Below are 18,170 nucleotides of genomic sequence, written 5' to 3'. Positions count from 1 at the left end.
GGTTTGATGACGAGGGCGGCATGGTTTCGGAGGACGAAGAAGTCGGCGTGGACTTCTTCGAGGCAGCGTACGTGACGACCGATGGGACGAGCACTCCGGCACTTAACGACTTCGACGAGAGCAAGTACGACGGCGAGTGGCTCCAGATCGGTGGATTTTTGAGGACGATGACGCCGGATGCGTCGTGGACGAAGGACGAGGCCAACCGGATCCGGAAGAAAGCATACCGATTCTTTCTCCGGGACGGATACTTATGGAAGCACCCGAAGAAGAGGAACGGCGTCCCACTCCGGGTGGTGGCGATGAAGGAAGAACAGGAGGAGCTGCTGACGGCCTACCACGACAGCCCTTGGGCCGGACACCGTGGAACGTGGGCCACGTTCGAGAAGATAAAGGGGAAGTACTGGTGGTCGGGACTGTACCGGGACGTGCATCGGTTCGTGACAACTTGCGAGAGCTGTTAGATGCACTCCATAGTCCGGCATCGGGACGAGCTTCACCCTACGTACCCTCCGACCATCCACTTCAAATGGATGGTAGATCTGGTGACGATGCCGATGGGAGTAGGACAGATGCGGTATCTGGTCCTGGCTCGGGAAGATCTGACCAACCAGGTAGAAGGCCGAGCCCTTCAGAACAAAACGACCGCGGCCGTATGTCGGTTCCTAATTGAGGACGTGATATGCCGGCACGGGTGCGTCGGGAAGATCGTGGCTGATCGCGGGGAGCTGGACGCCGAAGAGGCCGAGGAGCTGTTCGACCGGCTAGGAGTCAAGCTCTCGCTTACCACTGCGTACAATCCAGAGGCGAATGGAAAGGTGGAGCGCGGACACGGACCGATCGTCAAGGCGTTAGTTCGGGCATGCAGAGGTCAAGTCGGGAACTGGCCGCGGCTGCTGCCTTACGCGTTGTGGGCTGACCGAACTACGCACAGTTCGGTAACCGGATTCATGCCGGCAGAGCTCATGTTTAGGCAGAAGCCGATCATGCCGATGGAACGTACGATCTCCTCATGGGCAACCGTGGACTGGAGAGACGAGATGAGCCGGGAGGAACTGTTGACGGCGCGTATACGACAGCTCGAGCGAAGACCGGAGGACGTGGAGCAGGCTTCGGAAAAGCTTCGGGAAGCAAGGATGAGGAACAAAGCCCGGTTCGACCGAACGCACCGGCTCAGACCAAAGAAGATCGAGGAAGGCGACCGGGTGCTTGTCTACGACAGCAGCCTTGACAACCAGCACCGAGCGACACGGAAGTTCGCAAGAAGGTGGTTCGGGCCTTACGTGGTACAAAGCGCCAACGACAACGGGACGTACCATCTGGCGGAACTCGACGGCACAAGAATGGCGATACCGGTAGCTGGGAAGCGGATCAAAGTGTTCAAGAAGCGTCACGACGACGAGCCGGATCCGGTTAACCTGGACCGCGACGACGAACGATCCGAAACCGAAGAAGAACCGACGGGCAAAGAATGAAGGTTGGACCGGTTTTCTCCGTCCCAACACAATTTGGCGCATGCCGGTGGATGCGCGGTTAGGTGGGGGCGGATGTTGTGAAGAAAACCGTCCACAAGCGGAATCGGTGCACCGGAACGTAGGAACCGGCTCTTCGTGCACATGCGCCTTATGTTGTACATAGAATCTCCTAGGCCGGTAGATTCGGTAGGTAGGGAAACAGCTCCTTCCTTGGCTATAAAAGGAGGGAGACGAGGAGGGGCGAGGGATCGCGGAGAGTCGAGGACGAAGTGTTGTCGGTTTGCGTGCGAAGGCTTCCCTCTCTCTCTCTGGTTCGCAAACTCCATAGCTTCCTTCTGTGCAGGTTTCGGGAGGCTCGCGCTGCTCTGAGGAATGCCCGAGTGCTTCCGGCAGCACCTCCAACCTGCTCCTGTCTTTTTGTGCGTTTACGAACAGGCATCGGCATCTGTTCGCCGGCCTGTTCGGTTGTAACCGACTTCGTGGGTTTGTTGTCTTCGTGTTCTTGTTGTTTGTCTTTGTTAATACATACATACATTCGTGTCTTTCTGTGTCGTTGTCCCACTTGCGTCTCTGCGTCAAAGGGCCGTGTCCCTGTGGGTCTACGCTCGCACGTAGAGGGTCTCTTCTCCTTCCTCTCTTGCTCTTTGGTACAGGACCCCCGAGGTTCCGCCTCATTCCACGCATCCGCAAGGAATACCTCAACAACGTCAGGGTACGTGATGACCTATGCAGGGGGAGCAGTGTCGTGGCAGTCACGACTACAGAAGTCTGTAGCTTTGTCGACTACAAAGGTAGAGTATATGGCAGCAATAGAGGCCGGCAAAGTGATGATCTGGATGAGAAGTTTTCTCACCGAATTAGGGATGAAGCAAAAGGATCTCTTGTTTCATTGTGATAGCCAGAGTGCCATACATCTTGCCAAGAATGCTGCATACAACTCCCAGACCAAGCATATACAGAGAAGGTATCGCTTGTTGCGGGAGAGAGTCGAAGAAGGAGAGTTTTCCTTGGTGAAGATCCATAGTGATGACAATGGATCCAACATGCTAACGAAGAACCTACCTATGGACAGACTCAGAGTCTATCGACAGAAGACAAGACTGACTGACTTCCTCCCACAAGATGAAGGGGGAGTTTGTTGGGAATATGTCCCTCCAATGGGAGGAGGAACCGACTGTCCAAAAGTTGCTGACAATCGATGACTACGAGGAGCCGACTGATCAGACCAAGGAGTGCCGACAGTCGAAGACAAGGAAGATCTGACTGTTCGGAAAACCGACAGTCGAAGAGTCGAAAAAAGTGAGTCGATTGTTTGATAGTTCAACTATTATTATTATAGCACTAATAATAATGATACGTAGCAAAGGCTACATTTGTAAATAGCCCATACAATGTATAAGTATAAATACACTTAGGGCAAAAACGTGAAGATGAGATTGTAGAACAGAAGTAGCGCGACAGCGTGTGAGACAGAGAGAGTGTGTGTGGCGCCATAGCTGTGTGCGTAACAACAGACGCCAAGAGCCCTGCGTGGCTAATACACTCGAAAGAGTGTTGTAATAGATCCTCTGTTGTATATCCATTGTATAGTGAAGTTCTGTTCTCCATGGTTTTCTCCCATTTTAGGGTTTCCATGTAAATCTCTCTGCACTATTGTTTGTCCTTTTCCTTTTCTGGCATATCTATGATTCTTATTTTCAGCACAATTCATTTATTATGATTTGACCGAACGATTTCTCAACAAGTGCTTCAAAGGTTCAACATGTCGGAGACGAAACCGGTCGGATCGACACTTCCGGACAATCAAAGTGTCATCCACCTTGCAAAGAACGCGGCCTACCATTCTCGGACGAAACATATCCAACGGAGGTACCACTGGATCCGGGAGAGAGTAGAAAATCAAGAGTTTGTGCTGACGAAGATCCACACACTAAGGAGAACGGGATGTCAGCAAAGTGCTCATTAAAAGTAGAACAAGTAAGTATTTGTCAATCTTCATGCCTTGATTCAACAATGAGGAGATGATACCCTTGTATGCATTGAAGTGTGTAGGAACCGAGTCAGATTCTTTCATCCGAAGGTTGTAGAGTCGAGTTCCTTCTCATAGGTGTCCAATAGCATCTGCCATAGTTTGTAGGATGTCTTACACTCGTGTACTGTGAAGTAGACTAATTTAAAGAGACATATTCAAATGGTCACTTTGGCTAGAAAATTAAGTTTTGACCATTCTACAACCTCATACTCAACAAGCGTTGATTCATTCTTGATTGAATCTATCTATCCTTTCACGACAATATAGTCTTGCATTTGCTACTTCCAAAAGATGAAGTTTGATCCCATCAACTTTTCTTAAACATATGGTTAGAAATTCTCACCTCAATGCCATCCAAGGTATGTGTCAAACGCTTTCTTTATTTTGTTTGTGTGTAAATAGAACAACTTGAATCCATGAGACCAACGTTTTAGTCCGATGCTTGAGACCAAAACTCAAGTTTAATCCTCAAGAACAATGTTCGAGACAAATCCAATGTTATTGGATTTTAGAAAATGACCGAGAATAGAGAATGTTGTAGAAATAACTTCAAAGCGTGCATAGCTTCAAAAGACCATGTCAATGGCAGCATGCTAAAATTATAGTAGAGGTCAAAGAACGTGTTGGAGGTGGCACTCTTCAAAGAACAAAAAAACCCACTATAGTACCACATATTGAGGATGTAGTATGTGCGGAGTCTACTATTGGTGTGAGCTGACCAAGTATGACTTTGCCAATGATCGATATGAGCTCAATTATTGCAGAGAAAAAAATATGAATTGAGTGTGAGAATGAGATAAACATGGTGTAGTCACACATAGAATTACACTCTATATTTTCTCAATATAACTTTACAAGCTTAAATATCATAAATACAACTTAGGGTTAAGTTAACCTTGTTGGCTATTTACAGAAATAACAAATACAAAGGTCATAACATGTATGTCGTCATTAGTAGAGACACTACAATTTAACAATACTAATGGGTCCCTTCTCATCCAACCTCTACTTCTCATAAATAACCACCTTGAGGTTGATGTGATCGAATGTATCATCAACCACCCTTTTCTTGATGAAATAGACAAAAATGGGTATCAACCATTTTCAAAATACTAATGTATTAACTACTACACAAGGTCTAATATTACTTTATGACTAGCCACATTCACAAAACGTAATTATCACTTAATCACAAAGAGACTTATTCACGGTTCCACATGCTCCTTAAAAGAGTAGAGAGATAAGAAGTCCCCAACACGACCAAGCTTTCATTACAAGTTTAAACTAAATACAATAATGAAGCTTAAGTCTTCATGTTAAAGAAAGTGATTAAGGAGAAAAGCGAGAGGCTTAGGCTTTAGCTATATGGAGTCAAAACGAGGAAGAACTCTTACAAAAGATCTACAATTTCACTTTTATAACTCTTTCGTATTTAACATTATAATTGTTTTATCGCACTTGGGAGGGTATAAAGGTTTATAGATACTATTTCCTTTATGGATAAGCCAAACATTTAATCTAAGATACATTGTGAAGAGAATGCCTAAAATACCCCAATGTGTTAGCCTTGTTGAACAAGAGACGAATGTTCTAGAAGGAGTTTCCATCCACCTATTATGGAATTGGAACTTATACATCGCAATCAACAATAAATCCATTTAAGCTTGAACAAAACCACAAAGTCTTGGCTTAACGGGTTAATAGCTTAAAGTTTCTGAACACCAAGAAACATCAAGGGGATCTCTTGTGTGATGTGCCATGTGCTAGCAAGAGTTTCTAAAATAGGAGTTCAGAGATGAAAAGTTTTTGGATGCCTAGAAATAGCAAAGGAGTCTGTTGTGTGATGTGCCATGTGCTAACGACGGTTTCTAAAATATGAGTATTGCTTGTACATACCCAAGACAAGGGAAATCATCCCTTAGGTTTCCATTGGCAAACACTTTCTAGAGATCAACAGCCTTTTCAAAAATGTATGTATCATATCAACTCAACATATAGATATGTCAATATCACATTCATTTGTAATCATGTTGCTAGGTGTACTTCTCCCACAATTTTACCCTCTTGAATGGCATTTTATCTTCAACTATTGGATGTCATGTGCAACTTCCACAAACCAAGGCTTTTTACGAACAACGTCATGAACAAGTTTGTAATTCATTTAACATAAAAAGGAAAATGAGAATATATATCAACAAATACAATCATAAACATGACACATTTTTCTCTGTCATTCTATGAATGTCGCTATTGTTTATTGATTTTTGCTATATTGGGAATAACATGAGGGTACACAACAACTATACCGGCATCGATGAAAGTCATGCAGAAAATAGTATTTCATGTAGGTACTATATGTCACTTCATATTATGGGAGAAAATATGTTGGTGGACACGACGTTAGAAAAATGAATAGAAAGACCACGACATTAGATACATTGGTTTTCAAACATATTTTTAACAATATGTTGTATACATGGAAGCTGAAGGTACATCATAGTTAGAATACATCAAAAGAGAGAGAGCATAATTAAATTTTGGTGGAAAAAGTTCACCTTCAATGCAAGTTACATGCATATAGATGTACATTGTAGTATGAATACATTAAAGAGTGACATTTATCGGCAGCGTGGACAAAGATAATATGCATGATATGATAGTTCAACGTTAATACATATTATATCATAGGGTCAAATATTAGGAAACAATTACAATATACGGCAAAAGAACCCAATATTGTTCAAATTGTATCACTACACTACGTTGTTATCAACTTCTAGCTAATATGAGACACACCAATGTGGTCCCAAAAAATGGGATCTCATTGAATATTACTTTCTTTGATGTTCAAAGGATTATATGCACACCTCATCCATTTACGTATTTTCTAAGTCCGCTTCGATAGCAACGTCATAAAGACTAGTTTCACAACAAGTGGATTGAAACATTATGGAATTATCATGAAAAGATTTAATTCACTATGGAAATTGGGACAATAACTTAGGCTTCTAAAGGGGTATTGCTAGGTAAGAATATTTCTACTTGGATTTGAACTAACCACTAACAAACAAAATCTTATACTTTCGCCACCACCATTGGTCCACCTAAATTCAAGAAATTGATAGGATGTTGCCCATTCCATATAAAGAGGTACAAGTTCATTTGAAAGCATTCAGGAGCATGACGTTGGTTGGTTAAATGCCCCTATCAATGTCATCATAGAGAAAAGACAGCGTGTTTGATGTCAAGCCATGGCTCGATAAGCTTATGGTAAAAGAGGGAGAAAAGTTTATTGACATATCTAGGGAGTGTAAATAATATTTGAGGCATTATCGACACGTTATTTTTGTCACCTTATCCATAACACTACTACAATGGTCAATCATAGTGAATGTTTTTGTAAACATTCCAATACTACACTCAAAGAATGAATGAATGAGAAGTAAAAGAGAGAGGGGAGAGATAAATCTAACACCTTTTTGGGGATTAGCCGTTTTGGCAATCTAACACCTCCAAGTTTTGCATAAATGCAAGCATTACTAGAGCCAACTTTATAACTAAAGTTGCAAGGGTAAAACATCTAATATTCAACCTACAAAAAGCAAATAAAAACTCCAAGTCCAAACATATGACAAGCCTTGCTATGGTTTACAAAGGTTGATGTACTATAGTTGAGGTGCAAACGATAGGCCTGACAATTGCCACACACACATGAATGGCATGCCACATCAACGACAACAAAATTGACAAATAATCCCTACGAGGAACTACTAGAGGGGGTGACTTTTCCGAACAATGTCATCGAATGCGAAGGTTGATGGGTTGGGTGCAAATCCAAGGCAACAAAAAGTGTCGAAGAGAAGAGGAAAATGGTAATCAACATACAAAATATGTTCCTTCGTGGGACACATTCCATAGAAGCCGAAATGATACACACAGAAGAGAAGAGAGCAAGCCTTGGCGCAACGATAGCATGAGGAAACACAAGAAAAGGACTACCAGAATGAGAAATAATTAGCAATATATATTTTTTGGGTTGTCTGTGATGGGGGGGGGGGGGATGTTAAAAAAGGAACAAAATTTTTTGGGTTAATAGAAAGTTTTGACAAGAATGGGGTATTGGACATTGATTGGGGGCCAAATGGACTAGTGTGGACAAGTGGGAGTGGCCAATTGGATAGGTGTGAAAAGGATATATACATATTGGATGTGTCTATACAACTTTTGTCCGGACATTTGGGCAGAGTGTGAACACTAACGAAATAAGTACCCCCCCCCCCTTCTCTCTGTTTTTTTTTTCTCTGTTTCGTGGGCGATTTTGTTTGAGGAGCCAACATCAGGTAAAAATCTCCATTCTTTCTTTTCATCCATTTTATCTGATCCAATCTTCGAATATATATATATATACCCTCCCTCTATTATCTTTTTGATCCCCTCAACCGCTTTCCTCTGAGTAAAATTTTCAGCTTCCTTCATCTGTGATGGGCGATTCGATGTATTTATCTCATTGATTTTCTTTCTCCTTCTCAATTCTGCATCCATTTTTTGTTTTCATCATCATCTGTGTTGGAAGTTTAAGTATTTGATGCAGAATGCATACATCAGAGCAAAGAAGAGAGAGAAAGCCACCAATACTGTGGCCACTACACCCAGAAAGTCATGGTCATATCCTAGGCGTTCCTCCACATACAATCTGACAGTGGTCGTGTTCCCATTCATGAGATTTATCTTATCATTGACATCTCCATATTGGGCAGTTATGATTCCATACACTGTCCATGCCACCGGACATATCCAATAGTACCATATCCACCATCCAGGTATCATCTGCGCAGTAAAGTATTATGTGAGTTAGTTAGCTCATTGAATTACAATGTTGATCAATTAATGAATCGCAATGTTTTTATAAGTGAAACATTATCTATCTATACAGTTGACCTCTTTAAAAGTCACAAATTTATCAAAATGGAATGATGCTTTACTCAAAAGATATGGTTGTGAATTTTCAATTAAAAAGTTGATCAAAATGGATTGATACTACTCAAAGAAATGATTGAAACTGACCAAGTCATGGTTATCCAACAGTAAATTGACTAACACCGTGGATTGATAATGCTATAATCAGAGATAAAGTTGTCACGCGAGAAATTGATCAAATTTGAGTAATGCTACTCAATTTGTAGTTGTCCAATGATAAAGCTGTAATTAAATATATGGTTGCTAACCAAAGCCGTGGTTTAAGGTTTCATGCTACAAAAGTCATGCTTGTCCAGTGATAAATTGACTAGCATGGATTAATGATTATGTAATTGAAGCTACAGTTGCCAGGTGAGGAATTGATCAAATTGGAAAGATGCTACTCAAGATATGCTTGCTTAATCAAAATGGAGCGATGCTATAATCAAAGCTATGGTAGTGATCTGAAAAAGTGATTAAACATGGGTTGATGCTATCATCAGAGCTATGGTTAGTTGGGTGAGATTCCAGATGCGTTGGGTTGGATACATACATATGCTTTGATCAATACATAATCCTCATTTATTGGTGTAGACTTAAATACATATGCTTCTTGTAGGTTATATTCATATATTATGCAACAGATCTATTTTTTAATAAATACAACACTTAAAGAGAGAGTGATGGATTGATTCACTTACTGGTTTTGGTATGTAAAATCCCGAGAATAGATTGAAAAGAGAATAAAAGGTAGAAGCCACAATTGCCGCCACTTCAATGTTAGGTGTGATTGATACAGCCATCATACCATAGTAAGTGAAGTAAAGGAATGTGAAGTACATCATGAAGAAAAACCAAAAGAACTTTGAAGCTACCCAAGGCAAGTTCATCATAGAGTATACAATCACAGCATAAAGAAGCGTTTGTAGAAATATGAAAGGAATCTCGATAACCACCTGGCAATGTACAATTATCAGGACTTCTGTGCAATGAAGTAGAATGCCAAATCTCAGCAGTTTCATGCAAAAAGATGCAATGCAAAATCATACTTGTTTCTAGTATCAAAAACTTATCTTACATGAGCAAATGCATATGGGAGGGCAGAATACATTCCGGCTGCTCGCTCCCGGTAGAAAACTGTCCTTTCAACTGCCACTACTGGCTGTACAGTTGAACAGTTGCTTATGCCAACAAACATGACTGCACCATACATGGCTCCCATTACATTCAAGAGACCCCCCTCAGTGTTCCTGTGAATGTAAAAAATAAAAATACAATATTTGAAAATGGCCAACCTAATGAATGGTTTTGATATCCTGGGATAGAGAACTTACTGTTTCTCACCCACATTCCAGAATATCGTGCCAAACAGCAAGGCGCATATAAGTGAGAAAAGAAACCGAGTGCAATTGTAGTCTGGGCTACGCCAGTATGTCAAGTTCTGTTTCCAAAGACAACATTTTATCTGATCGAAAGAAGAGAGAGAATATAGTGTGTCAAATGTGATATCATGTGCATCTGGGTCCGCCTGGCTCAATTCCTTGACAAGTAGCTTGTTTTGCCTGTTGAAAGTAGTACAAACAATACGTCAAAGTGGGTTCTATAACCAGAGGCAGTCATTATTTATGATATATACCTATAGAGATCTGAGTTTTGATATACGTGAGCAAAATCTATTTTGAGTTGTGATTCGACTGATGCACATGTGGCCTCTAGCATCCATGTAGCAGGATTATAACCTTGTTTGATCTTTGGCACTCCAGGAATGGCCTACACAGAACATGTCAACTTCTATGCTACCAGAAGATTCTGTTCTTTATAGGCTTTATAAACGAAAATGTACCTGAAAGTACTCTATCACATGGGATGATTGATTACCCAGAGGCCCTGCATAGATAACTTGCCCTCCCCTTTTCAATAGCAACAGCTGGGACCCACACAAAAAATAGTGTCAGATTTATGAGGGAATACAATCAAAGTCATAGAATCAGATCAAATCTGATTCGAGTTCAAAACATGGGTTTGGCCAAACCTCATCAAAAGCTTCAAAGATATCAATTCCAGGTTGATGAATGGTACAAACCACTGTTCTTCCGGTATCAACTGTATTTCTTACAGTTCGCATGACGATTGCCGCGGCTCGTGCATCAAGGCCAGATGTTGGTTCATCCATAAAGATTATAGAAGGATTTGCGACCAGCTCCACAGCTATGGTGAGACGTTTTCGTTGCTCTGTTGATAGGCCAGTCAATCCTGGTATTCCCACAACTGTGTCCCTTAATGTGTCTAGCTCAACTAGCTCCATGACCTCATTGACAAATGCCTGAAAATTTTAAGACCAACGTATGACTCGAAACTTTTGGTTTTATATCTAGTCTAATTCTGTGGAGCAATTTCTCTCCACAAGTTGTGAGAATAAATAAGGTAATTCATACCTTTTTGGAGCCTGCATTGATATCAGGTGAGAGACGCAGCCAAGCAGAGAACAGAAGTGATTCATAAACCGTAACTTGTGGAGAATGAATGTCATTTTGTTCACAATAGCCAGAAATTCTGGCAAATGTTTCCTGTCGTTTCGGGAACCCTGAAATGTTTATACTCCCCTCAATATAACCACCTGTTTTTCGGCCAGAGAGCACATCCATAAGGGTGGTTTTCCCAGCACCACTTATACCCATCAATGCTGTGAGAACACCAGGTCTGAATGCTCCTGTAATGCCTTGGAGAAGTGGAAGCCTAATGTCCATCACGCCTTGTTCTCGGAGCTCCTGTATTTGTCAAAGATGTGTTATAACCAATGATCCTTGATCATACATGACCTTTGTTAACTTGATGTATTGGTCCTAATAAATATACCCGAGGCATATCAACAGAGTAGTAGATATCTGAAAAGGATATTGTCAATGGCTGAAAAGGCAAGATCATCCCTTTCCTCTGTTGGATTTTTATTGTTGTTTCCGCACCAATTTTTGTAAAAGATGTATATGCAATATGCTCATTGGCCGGGTACCTTTCTGGAACATAGCATAAATATTATGTCAGCAAAGACTATGGAAATTCCAATTGAAGAGCACCAATAAGAGCAGTGTTCATAAGATTGTGTAGAGAGAGGGCTATGAGGTATACCAATATTGTCTTTGTCATGAAGGGTAAAATCATTTTGTTCATTCCTTTCCTGATTTCTGATCTCATTTAGCGTGTCTTTTGAAATTACCGCTTGTGTCCTTCCAGGTGCTATTAAGTGTTTGTTGCAATCAGTTTAGACGAAAAAAATTTACATAGCAAACAAAACTTTGCTGGTAATTTCAGCCAGGGAAACAACATACCTTTTACGTATGCAAGCACCACAGTGAAAAGAAGATTGAACAAAATTGCCATTCCCAGTAGCACTCCAGTGCCAAGCCAATACCAATAGTCTTCAGTTGGGATATCGTGATTTCTCAACACTTTTACACCGAGCGCTGTATTATTATTGACCAACACCTATTGTTTATTCGGAAAAAAACTTCGTTAATGCAGTTCTCAAGTAAGACAAAAAGTGAGTAAAATATTTGTTGGGATATCATGATTTTCCGACACTTTTTTTCAGTGCCCTATTTTGTTGTAGAGTCTTATATTCAACTCACAAACCTCATGCTCAATTCATGAATGCATTGATCAATACATGTAAAACAAATTCTGGAACAAAAGCTTGGTTAATCCAGTTCTGAAGTAAGGCAAAAGATGAGAGTAGAACGCCGAACTTGTAAAGTATTCAACAGTTCCCTTTAAGTTCTCGACATAGTGAGTTAGTCCAAACGAGACTATCTAGACTGTCGATAACCAAACCTAATGGCCTGATGAACAATTCTACAGTAGTCATATACAGAATCAGAAAATTTGTACTTGTAGTCTCATGCCAATAGTTCTAGTGATGTTTTATTTGAAATATGTACATTTTGATTTAGCTTTTAGATCAAGAATCAAACACACTGTGCTGCAGTTTATGCAGCTGTTCTCTGATATTTGCTTCACTCTTTATCTTGCATATACATCTCATAGAATGCAGGCAGTTTGAAGGTATGATCTATTGTTTATGGAGCAACTTGAATGATAAATCTTTTATACCACCATCCTATTCCGAGTGATGCCTCCTTATTGAGACAAATTTTGACAGTATGAAAGAAACATGTGTTCTAGAACTTGCATCTCCAATTTTATGATGGTTCTAGGTTTTCAAGCAATGAAAGCATTTGGATGATATCACCCTGGTATTTATCGAGAGAGACAGAAACTTACATGATTCCATTCAGGCGCAAGCAATTCGTTGACACTAACAGCATTTTGTGCATATGTAAGAGGCGATAACCAATATCCCCATGACCACCATGTTGGAAGTCTATCTGTAAGACAAGAAAACTACATAAGATGCAGGTAACTTGAGCATATTGGGATTGTTGATAGATTGTGGTGCGAACGGTACCATGAGTCGATAACAACCAATGAGTAAAAACAGGGAATTTGTAAGATACAAACCTTTAGGTACAACATATCCTCCCAGTAAGAATATCATGAAAAGGCTTATTGAACCCCCAGTTCCTGATACAACCATGGTTCGGCACACCCCTCCGATAAGTCTAAACAAAGATGTTGACATTTGATGTAGGGAGAAAAGAAGAAGAAATTGCTTAAAAAATCTGCACAAAATATGGCATCGAAAACAGAACCCAGTGAGTAATGTCATTAACATTGATTGTCATAACAGCAAATTCAACCATATTTTTGAAGAGAAACTAACTTCGTTCACACACATACAATTACCTGCTTGCTTCAGGAGCAAAACCCATGGTGTAATATGTCATTAAAACCCACACGCCAGATTCTAATATAGACATTGGAAGCCGTGTCAAAAATGTCGGTAGAGCAAAAGCCCATGCTGGGTAAAAATATAAAGACCTTTGTTTGAAGAACACTGGAAGGCGAAACAATATAAAGGCAATTTCTGGGTATCCGTTGAACATATTTATGATCAATCCAAAAAAGAGTGCACCAAGATAGTGCTCTCCATCTGTCTCTTCTTTCCGATGCATTCGTGAGCGAAAAAACACGGTCATTGCAATGAATGCCATAATTACAATCTATAAAAGCCAACATGTCTATATATTAGTTCAAGCACAACTCGCACATACAATGTATGAATAAAAAAGCAGTTCAGGCACCTGTGTAGTTCGGAATATGAATACAAATGAATTCCGCCTTATAAGAAGAACTTCTCTCGCAAAGCAAGTTTTGAGCATTTCCATATTGCTAACGGTATGCTTGGTAAATGACAATGCTGCAGCATGACCTTCTGATTTCTCGAATGGTATTGACATATAAAGTTTATTGCTTTTACCCACATGATGTTGCTCGAAACGCTTTGCGAATTCCTTGGGGGAGATGTATTGGTAGCACTTCTGTTGGTTAAACCAATACTGTCTCTGATCTTTTTGAGAGGTAACCTACAAAAAGAAGTACATGATTTTCTAAGAAATTGTTCTATAATTATATTGAGGCTTCTTTTGCATAATAAACCACCTCCTGCAAGAAGTCCGCGGTCCCTTTTCGATCAGGGCATTTGAAGCCACATGCTTTGAAGAAGTCGAGGACATGTTCTCGAGGACCTTGGTAAACAATGTACCCTTCTGAGAGGAGTATAATATCATCGAACAAATCATACGTTTCAGGGGCTGGCTGAAGAAGAGAGATCAAAATTGTGTAATCCAGATGGTGAGCAAACTGGCTTAAGCTTTTGATGATCTGGTACGTGGTAGAGCTGTCGAGACCAGATGAAATCTCGTCCATGAATAATGTCCGGGTGGGACCAACGATCATTTCGCCTAGTTGAGACACAAGAAACAAGGTCATCATCTCAGGGTGATTGGTGGTGTGCATTGGTTACAAGTATGTGAGTCTGGTTGAATGTGTGATCTTACTTACATTCATGGCAGCATGCACATTTCCTCGGTACGATATACATATAGCCAAGGAACAGAAAAACATACTGTATATTTATACCTGTCGTGACACGTTTCTTTTGGCCCCCCGAGACTCCTCTTATCATGTTGTCCCCGACGATGGTATCAGCACAAGTTTCAAGTCCAAGCAACTGCATCATCAAGTGCAAATTATTTAACATACAAATGCCTACTCATATGCATAGAGTATCCCGAAATCCTTAATGGTTTAGTGCACATTTCTTTCTTTTCATCTTTGTTAAGATCGAACCTTTGAGATGTAATCGGTCTGGATGCCCCGTTTTGCCCCAGCAACCGCAGTGGCCTGAATTACACACGTAGAGTCACAACTTGGTCAAGCAAACTGATGTTGGGTTTACATATCCATTGCCAAGTATTGTATCAAAACAAGAGGAAAAACGAGCTCCCGAAATACCCTCCCAAGTTTCTCTCGTAATTCCCCGAATGCCCCCGTGCCCCCCATTTATGCCCTTGAATCATCCTCCAAAGAGCCATTAGAAAATTGCTATCCGAGGAAATTTTTGTGTGGCAAACTAACCCACCTCCCCCCTTGTTTGTGAATCCAAACATCTCGCGTGTTAATACCTTCATAAAGGCATCGAGATCGGGATCGGGAAGAATGCCTAGCTCTTTCTCTCTTCGACAAACTTCTCGTAACAAATCTGCGATGGAAACGCCGATCGATCGAATGACACTTTACGAGCTGAAAACGTGATCTAAATTCACTATGTCTTTTACTACTACTACTGCTATTATTATTATAAGAAGCACACACTGGGGGAATAGGAAGAGAAGGGATACCATATTTGGAGCCAATGCCTTGGCATCTGGACGAGAAATCGAGAGTCTCTCTCACCGTCAATTCGCCGAGATGCAAATCTGATTGGCTTATATATGAAGAGGTCTTTTGCGGCACGAACTCGTCGAGCCGATATCCATTGTATGTTATGTCTCCCTTCACCTGAAGGAACACAATCTAGTTAAATGGACATTGAAGAGGAAAGAAGGATGAAATACATACATATGCAATGTGTCCAATCCATCAAAGGAACTCAAAGCAGCCCAAATTTGAAGAGACCTCTAAGCTCGAGTCGAGCTGTCCGGCGAGGGCCATTAGCATGGTCGTCTTTCCCGAACCCGGGGGGCCGAGAAGAAGCGTGGTTCTAAACACAAACAGAAGGAGCTGGAAATCAATTGATGTACAAAAACACAGAGAGAGAGAGAGAGAGAGAGTTTTTTCATTGCCATAGATTTTAGGTCATGAAAGGGTACCGAGATGGTCGGACAATCCCGCTGATGCTCTTCAAAATGCAGAGCTTTATCTTCTCGCTGGGCGAGAGTCCGATGAGATCCAGCATTGCCTCCACCGAGTTCCGGATAGCATTCCAAAGGGTCGGCATGGCTCTATCCCCGACATAACAGTCGGCGTTCACACACAGGTTCTGGAAACGGACTTCGACAGTCGGCAACCGCACGCCCACTCTGCGGAAAGCAAAAGGAAATCGATCTCAGTGGAATGCAAAATGCGGTCGATTGATCGATCGAAAATTGCCAGTAATGATTCAAAGATTATGATGATGATTATGATGATGATGATGATGATGGATAGCTTCAGTAGTGGGGGCATATTTCGAATAATTTGCAATGATGCCCCTCAGACTTTCAAACATTTACCGGAATACCCCCACCCATATTCGGGCGGGGCGGCCGCCCATTGTGAGCGACCCACACCGGCTCAGATTTCAGAAACTATAGACACAGAACACCCACCACATTGTGAGGAATTAGGTCTTAGAACCTCTCCATCTTTTTTCATCAATTCAACCAGAGTAACTCCTTCCGCCCCGAATTCCAGAAACTTCCCCAATAAAAATATAATAGGGATTATTCAAGAAATGTGGGTGTAAATTTCTTACATAGCTCATGTGGGTGTGCCATTAGCTTCTTTCGCCCCGAATTCCGGAAACTTCCGGATAAAAACATAGCATAGGGATTCAAGAAATGTGGGTGTATAATTTATTCATAGCTCATGTGGGTGTGTGGTCAGTGATTAAGCTCGCTAAGCAGCTGGTTTTAGGGTGATTAATGAGTTAGTTTTATGTAATTTGCCTGTCGATTCTGCTTCGGATTTTGTAGAGGAGAATCTCGTTCTCGTCTTCTTCTTCTTCCTCCTCCTCCTCTTCTCGGCCGCCCCCGGGCCGGCGGTGCGTGTCCGTGCTCATCTCCACACGTGCCTCGCCATAGCTCTCCTCCTCCCCCATCAGTCGCCTCCTTAATCCTGCACCTGCTAATCCTTTGTTAATTAATCACACACACACACATATATATATATAATTCCAATAATACAATATTCTCGTAATTATGATGATGATTAGTACTGATGCCTGCTTAATCGCCTCCATTACAGGCACAAACCTCGCCCGGATTAGCACCCTAGTTATTATGACCTTTTCGAAACGGGCTGAATCGCGCCACTTGCTAATTACTATGATTAACGCTTCTAATCATCGACGCAGACGCTGTTAATGACTCTTCTTAGAACCGACCACTGCTGCCATTAGAGATGATTATTACTGCCATTAGAGGCGATATTTACTGCCATTAGAGGCGATGATTACTGTCATCGGCACTTCTAATTACTGCCATTAGCACCCGATGATTCTATCCTTGGCAATGATGATTAGTGGCCCTACAAGGACTTTAATGAGCACGAATCGTTGCTAATTACTACAACCTTTAGAACTGATCATTGCTGTCAACATAAGTACTAATCACTACTAACTTACTTACATTAGGACTAACCATTACTCGATAAATTACTGGCTCAAGCAGTTTGGCATTAGCGCTAATCATCAATGTCATTAGCGAGCGCTATGGATGGCCATCATTGAGCAATAATCATCACTGCCATCGCTATCATTAGCACACACAGGCCACCACCCCTCCCAATTAGCACAGGCAACTCCACTCAATTAGCTACACTAATCACCACCACCGTCATTAGCGCCCCTAATCACCGACCTTAGGCGCTCCTAATCACGCGTCCTATCATTTTATCGCTGCGAATCACCACCAAAGCTGATTAGAGGGGGGGGGCAATAGTAATTAATTTATCGGATTAATATCTGGATTAAGGGCGGAGTAAAGGGCGGGGGGGATTGCTGCTCTGCTCGAGGTAAACGAAATTCTTCTGCAGAGCGCCCAATTTAATTCTTCCTCAGCTTTTATGTTAATTTAATCCTCGATTCCATCAACGAGGAAATAAATAGTTAAATTATTTGAATAAATGTTTGTTCTGTTTTATTTTATTTTTTGCCTCCAATTTTACTCACTCAGAAAAATATGTAAATTCGTTCACTCATTTAATTCCCTCCTCGATATGAGTAGCCAAGCCCCGCATCATTCAAATCCCATTTCCGATCATTGACTGATTAGGATCGCGATTAAGAAGGGGCAGCGATTAGTTAAGCTGTTAATGGCGTAGGATTAAGAGGGGCGATTAAGGCAAAGAAATGAAAGAGGGAGGAGGGCCGATTAATTACGTGATTAAGCCTAATAAAGGAGCAGATTAGCAGGGTTAAATTGTGCAGAGACAGAGGCAAGAGGCAGGGAGGGGAGATTAGTTTAGATTAGATTACCTCGCGATTTCACTGATCGATTGTAATTAGGGTAAGCAAGCAAATTGGATTGATTTTGACTTAGACGAGAGGC

General features: G+C 41.5%; 1 protein-coding gene across 3 annotated transcripts; it reads right to left on the bottom strand.

Annotated features, from left to right (window-relative positions):
• Positions 1–7,511: 7,511 nt before the first annotated feature.
• On the bottom strand, positions 7,512–16,746 carry LOC147857543 (ABC transporter G family member 42-like). Of its 3 annotated transcripts, XM_087327042.1 has the most exons (23): positions 16,569–16,746; positions 15,732–15,941; positions 15,538–15,622; positions 15,261–15,420; positions 15,045–15,121; positions 14,710–14,763; positions 14,500–14,590; positions 14,020–14,321; positions 13,662–13,943; positions 13,264–13,580; positions 12,979–13,139; positions 12,742–12,845; positions 11,790–11,946; positions 11,590–11,697; positions 11,320–11,477; positions 10,899–11,231; positions 10,496–10,786; positions 10,307–10,390; positions 10,100–10,233; positions 9,798–10,025; positions 9,542–9,713; positions 9,165–9,419; positions 7,512–8,334 (listed from the first exon to the last, which is right to left on the bottom strand). In XM_087327042.1, the coding sequence occupies exons 1-23, from the start codon at positions 16,718–16,720 to the stop codon at positions 8,065–8,067; spliced, it is 4,185 nt and encodes a 1,394-aa protein (XP_087183168.1). In that variant the 5' UTR covers positions 16,721–16,746; the 3' UTR covers positions 7,512–8,064. The 3 variants fall into 3 exon arrangements, with proteins under 3 accessions (XP_087183168.1, XP_087183167.1, XP_087183169.1); XM_087327041.1 differs by lacking the exons at positions 15,732–15,941; positions 16,569–16,746 and having other exon boundaries at positions 15,538–15,640; XM_087327043.1 differs by lacking the exons at positions 15,045–15,121; positions 15,538–15,622; positions 15,732–15,941; positions 16,569–16,746 and having other exon boundaries at positions 15,261–15,394.
• Between the last annotated feature and the right edge of the window lie 1,424 nt (positions 16,747–18,170).

The sequence above is a fragment of the Azolla caroliniana genome, unplaced genomic scaffold, assembly GCF_043228905.1.
Source record: "Azolla caroliniana isolate FFs.n. ecotype wild unplaced genomic scaffold, voAzoCaro1.0.p SCAF_11, whole genome shotgun sequence".
In the NCBI taxonomy this organism is placed as follows: domain Eukaryota; kingdom Viridiplantae; phylum Streptophyta; class Polypodiopsida; order Salviniales; family Salviniaceae; genus Azolla; species Azolla caroliniana.
This window is presented reverse-complemented; position numbering and strand designations above follow the sequence as displayed.